Here is a 5,553-nt window from a genome sequence, read left to right as displayed (position 1 = left end):
CCAGGCTAAGCAATTTAGCAACTTAGGAAGACCTTGTCTCAATATACAAAATTTTTAAAAGTCAGGGGTATATAGTTCAATGCATTGACCCTGTAGTCAACCCCCAGTACTGCAAAAAAAAAAAAAAAAAAAAAGGAAGGAGCTCAAAAGAAGGTAAGCTTCCTCAGCTCAGGATCCAGGATGCTGAGAGTTAAGCCAAACAACAGTTTTCTGTTAAAGTTTTTCAGGTAAACATAAACCTTTTATTTAACCAGGAATTTATTGACAAAAGAAAATATCCTCTAGGTGTGGTGGCACACATGCCTTTAGTCTCTACACAGTAGAAGGCTGAGATAAAAGGATGGCAAATTGGAGTGCAGCCTAGATAATTTAGTGACTTAGTGAAACCCTGTCTCAAGAAATAAAAAAGGGGGTTAGGCATATAGGTCAGTGCAAAGGCCCTGAAGTCAGTACCCAGTACTGCACATAGTAAAAATTAAAAGCCAGGAGGGGCGCATCACCAAGCAGGCGCAGGCACAGCCCCTGAGCCACTCGGGGACCATTTATCAGGAAGGGAGCCCAGGTCCCAGAAATGCCAGAGGTGGTCAGTGCCCTGTACTGGCCCAAGAGAACCTGTGGGTGCCTCAGTCTCCCTAGCACAGACACTGCTCCATGCCATAGGTTTCTGGGACACCAAGCCAGCGCTGGGAAGTGTGTGAGGTGGGTCCCTCAGTACTAGGTGTTCAGCTGGTGAAAATTAACCCCTTGTGCCCTGCACTTGGGTTTATACCCAGTCCACCTGGTCCCCTAACTTTGCTAAGGGGAGCCTGGCTGGAGGGGACATCTCATCACATAGCCATGTCCCCCAGCCCATATGGTGTCTCACCCAAGGACTGTCTCCCTGGGACTGGATGTCAGCATTTGAGCTCTTGGTGACATGGGGACAGGCAGCACGTCAGGGCTGAGGTGCAAGGAGGACCCATGTCCAGCAGGGCTGACAAGATTGGGCATGTTCAAGGGTGGTCTGACCATAGACTCCAGTGGAGTAGAGAGGCTGTATCTTGGACCAACAGAGGCTGTGTGAGTAGAGCCACTGTGGCCTTACGTGGGGGCTGCTCACCACTGCCTGAAGAGCCTGTCCCTTCCACCCCCAGTGGATGCCATTCTGTCCTCAGGAGTCTGAGCATGACCCAGGGGATCTGCACGCCACTTCTCTTGTTTGGAGACCTTGACGGTGGCAGGCAGGATGGGGTGCCCGAGTCCCCACTGTCCCCTTTGCCACCCCATTGTGGCACCTATAGTCAGCAGCCACTGCAGGCTGTGGTAGGAAGAGGGTGGCCAGTGAGGACTCAGGAGGGACAACAGATGGCTTGAGGGCCTAAGGTGCCACCTGCAGGGCTCCTGGCTATGACTCTACCTGGGGTCTCAAGGAAACCCCAGGGGTAGGGGTTCCCTGTGCTGTCCAACTGGGGAAGGCACGAAGGAACTGCTGCCCTGGGTCACAGGTCCAAGGAGCTGGCGTGTGGTGAGCAGGTTCTCTGTGCTCTCAAGAGGGTGCCCACCGGGCGTCTTTCGGGGGCACAGGACCCCTTGGTTTTCGGGGCAAGGGCTGAAAACTGGGGTTCTTGTAATACAGCTCCATGGCCTCACATGGCCCTGTGCCCCTGCGGGCTTGCTGTGGTGGAGCCCAGCCATAGGCAATGAAAGGGAGAGGGGCTCTGTGGTGGGGGTTGAAATGGGGCTACAAGGGACAGCCAGTTGTACCCCGATTTCCTCCAGTAGACCCACAGAGCCCACAAAGCCGTAACCACAGTGGTGGGATAGTTTAATAAATAAGCTCCGGAAGTGACCAGGCCATCCTGGGAGGGAGCCAGCAGCAAGGCGGTGGGCAGCGAGTCCCACACAGCTGGTCCTGGGCTCAGCAGCCCCTGGCGCCTGCAGAGAATGGGGCAGGGCCTCACACTTGTGACCTGGGATACAGACCCCACCCACCCACTGGAATCCAGCTCACCTGCCTCGAGGAATGAGGTGCCCTCAGGCGGGGGGGCTGCAGGAAGGACAGAACCTGTTAGCACCAGCCAGCACTGGGGCCCTCTGTCCGCTTCCCAGGGTGCAGAGCTGTCCCTGACTGAACCCTTTGAGGGGGTGTGGATGGTAAACCCATGCTGGCTTCCCAGTCCATGGCCTGGACCCCACCCCTCCCACAGGTCCCCCTCACCTGAGCCCCTTGCTCCACTTGCACTTGCACTTGCCACCTGTGAGGAGGTGAGAGGGGTCAGAGCCCTCCCAGCCCCACCTCCGCCCCTACCCCTGCCCTGCCCCTGGTCCCACTCACTCAGGGCCCAGGCAATTCCTATGATGCACAGCAGCGCCGCGAAGATCATGCCGCCCAGCTGCAGGCTCTCCCAGTCTGGGCAGAAGGGGGTCAGAGAGAGCCTCATTCACTCAGCCAAGACAGTCGTGGGCCGGGCTTGGGTTCAGAGAGGCCCTGTGTGAACCCTGGCTCCATCCCCAGCATGGAAAGCTGGGCGAGTCCACTGCCTGTCAGTAATGCCCTGCTGGGCAGGTATGCAGTGCCTGGCAGAGCGCTTGCCCACCGCACTAGGCCAGGGTGGGGCTCGCACAGGGGGAGAAAGCCTGTCCAGCTGCACCGTGCTACATCAGTCACCGGACACGGTGTAGGGCCTGGGGGGACAGGTGGCAAAGAGGGGGCTCATAGAGGAAGGAGGAAAGTGTTGCTCAGAGGTGGCCTGAGCAGGGACCCCTGCTGTAGTCTGGTTGGAAGCCATGAAAAAGATCAGGGAGACGGTGCCCCTCGCCCAATCCTCAGACAAACTAAGAGTGCGGCTGTCCGGGGGAGCAGCCCTGACCCCTGTCCCCCTCATCCCTGGCAGCCTGTCTGGCAGAGAGGTCCAGGGTGGCTTGGGAAGGGGTAGCAGCTCTTACCGTAGTAGAAAGGACTGTCTTTCTCTGAGGAAAGAAAAAAAAGTAAAGGCCAGACCAACAATGGGATGGGACTCAAAGGAAGGGGGCTGCTCCTCACCAAACAGGTCGCTGGCTTCCACAGCGGGCAGGCCTGGGCAGGAAGAACAGAGGACAGCAGGTAGTGGTGGTAAGGTGCCATCTGCAGGGTTTGAAGGCCACCCTGGCCTCCTGCAGCCCTTTCTGGTGTCTTCTCCAACCTCTGCCCCCAGCCCACAGCCCCAGGCTTCCTGCGGTTCTGGCTTTGTGCAGAACAGATGACTTGTTGGTATGTCTGCAGCTTCCTGTGGTACCTGGCTACCTCTCTGCTCCCCAAGAAACAGGCTCAGTGAACTGGGGCCGATGAAAATATTTTTGCAGTGCCCACATTCCATCCTTAGAACTATTCCCAGCACGCCACCCCCAGAAAGACTCCGAACTCACCTGCCAGCACAAAGAGGACGGCCTGGGTTGCTCCTTCCATGGCACCACCTGGGGGCAGGGCTGTGGGTGAGACTGGTGGAGAGGTGGGGGCTGAGCGGTGGGGAGCAGGGTGCAAGCCCCCAGGCTTGGGGACAGAGCTCACTCCCTTTTGGTCTAGAGAGGCTGGCACCTGCCTGGAGCCCTGCAGGTTGGCTTACTGAAGAAATGGGGCATGGACAGGGATAATCAAGTCTATAGTAATCCCGCTCCTGAAAACACCTCTGTGTCACAGGTGTGTCACAGAAGAGATACAGAATTCAGGGAGGGGTAGCCAGATGGTCAAGGTCAGCCTCTGTGGGTCTGAGCTAGGGTAGCCCCTGGGCTATTCACAAAGGCCTGGAGCTGGGGTAGCTCTGAGTTTCCCAGGCAGCCTGAGCCCAGGGGCCCTGGGCAGTGCAGAGGAGTGAGCTATCGCTTCGGGGTTGGCAAGGGGTGCTGGCTGAGTGCCTGCAGCACTGCTTCAGAACCCCGATCACACTGCTCACACCCTGACTTCCTCTAGGGTGTGGCTCCATTCACAGCCCCTCTAGTTATCCCTGGTGACCAGGGCCCAGCTTTGTGTACATGGGCATCAGTCTGGCTGGGGTTACTGAGAGTCTGCCCTGAAGCTGCCATTGTGGTCACTGGATGAGATCACAGACCTCAGCCACTTAACCAGGTCCCTTAAACTCTGTGGGCTTTAGTGACCTTGGAAGTGGAGTGAAGCAAACTATTTGTTGAGCCTAAAAAAAGTCTACCACTGAAAACCTATTATAGTATATAAATATATATTATATTCCAGGCATGCTGGCACACCCCTATAATCCTAGCATTCAGGAGGCAGAGGCAGGAGGATTGCCATGAGTTACTGGGCTACATAGTAAGTTCAAGGCCAGCCTAAAAAACAAAAAAGGCAGGGCGTGCTGGTAAATGCCTATAATCCCAACACTCAGGAGGCTATGGCAGGAGTACAAGGCCAGCCTAAATTCCAGTCAGACCCTTTTTCAAAAAAACAAAAAAATTTAAAAAATACATAAATGCATAAACAAGTGTTCATTTACCAGACAAAAGATGGTGGACACTTGGCTTCCAAATGAGGCTGCGGCAGATTAGGCCTAAGGCTGCCCCTACCCAGCCCCCGGCACAGTAGCTTCTCCTGCCCAGGGCAGTCCCAGCCCTGCACAGTGGTCAAAGCAGAAGCCTCCAGGCCAAGAAAGGAGCCCAGCAGCAGCCCACTACTGAGTCCTCTGGACCTGCCACCCTCCCTCAGGCACCTGGGGCTACCACCTTCTTCCACATCCCCAGAGTCCCTTGGGTACCTGCACACCTGGGCGCTCACCTGGGCACGGTGGGAGCAGGTCTGGGCTGCACACAGCCCTTTAAAGCCCATGGCCCCACCCAGGGCTGCCAAGGGAACTGGTCTGGTTGCTCTCCTGCCCCCCCCCCACTTGGCTGGGGCTGAGGGTGAGGGAGGGGATGGGTGGTTTCCTTCTCTTGAGGAATGGTGTTAGGCTGCTCTGGAGTCAGCACAGGTCCTGGGCTTCTGTGGGCCATCTTACGCACAGGGCAGATGGCACTTCGGGGCTGGCCTGAGGCCCCTGTCCTGCTGGCCTTCCGAGAGGACACTTGCCTGGCAAGGAGTTGGGATCTCTGGCTGAGGAGGTGGGCGGGTCTTCTTGAGCAGACGGAAGAGTCATGGGCAGCGGCTTTGCAGTGGCTACCAGATGGGGTGGGGTCTCCAGGCCCAGCCTCTGAGGTCCCTTGCGCAGGACTGCGGTGTTGGGGACCACCATGGGAATCGCCACATGGAGCTCAGGTAGGGAAGGGTGTATGGGAGTCTTTCCCAGATGGTGTCCTTGATCTCTGCCCAAGAGGGGTTGGGGAAGTGGAGACCCCTTAACTTCAGACAGCGCTGGGACGTCTGTGGCTAAGTTGGAAATATCTCCCAGACTTTTTTCCCCTGGTACTAGGGATTGAATCCAGGGTCTTCAACTGATCTACATCCCCATCCCTTTTGTAGTTTTTATTTTGAAACAAGGTTTCGTTAATTTGCTTAGGCTGGGCTCAAGCATGTAATCCTCCTGCAAGCCTCCCAGAGTGCTGGGATCACAAGCCTGCACCACGCCTGGCTAGCCCAGGCATATTTTTAAA

At 56.4% G+C, this 5,553-nt stretch overlaps 1 protein-coding gene across 1 annotated transcript; it reads right to left on the bottom strand.

Moving 5' to 3' along the window:
- Nucleotides 1–1,787: 1,787 nt before the first annotated feature.
- On the bottom strand, nt 1,788–5,195 carry Fxyd4 (FXYD domain containing ion transport regulator 4). The gene is made up of 9 exons (XM_013508373.1): nt 5,033–5,195; nt 4,730–4,741; nt 3,385–3,456; nt 3,023–3,055; nt 2,926–2,949; nt 2,315–2,389; nt 2,198–2,234; nt 1,991–2,026; nt 1,788–1,914 (listed from the first exon to the last, which is right to left on the bottom strand). Exons 1-8 carry the CDS (start codon nt 5,193–5,195, stop codon nt 2,014–2,016), a joined length of 429 nt encoding a protein of 142 aa, XP_013363827.1. The 3' UTR covers nt 1,788–1,914; nt 1,991–2,013.
- Between the last annotated feature and the right edge of the window lie 358 nt (nt 5,196–5,553).

Source organism: Chinchilla lanigera, unplaced genomic scaffold (assembly GCF_000276665.1).
Source record: "Chinchilla lanigera isolate Chin_1 unplaced genomic scaffold, ChiLan1.0 scaffold00145, whole genome shotgun sequence".
Taxonomy (NCBI): Eukaryota; Metazoa; Chordata; class Mammalia; order Rodentia; family Chinchillidae; genus Chinchilla; species Chinchilla lanigera.
This window is presented reverse-complemented; position numbering and strand designations above follow the sequence as displayed.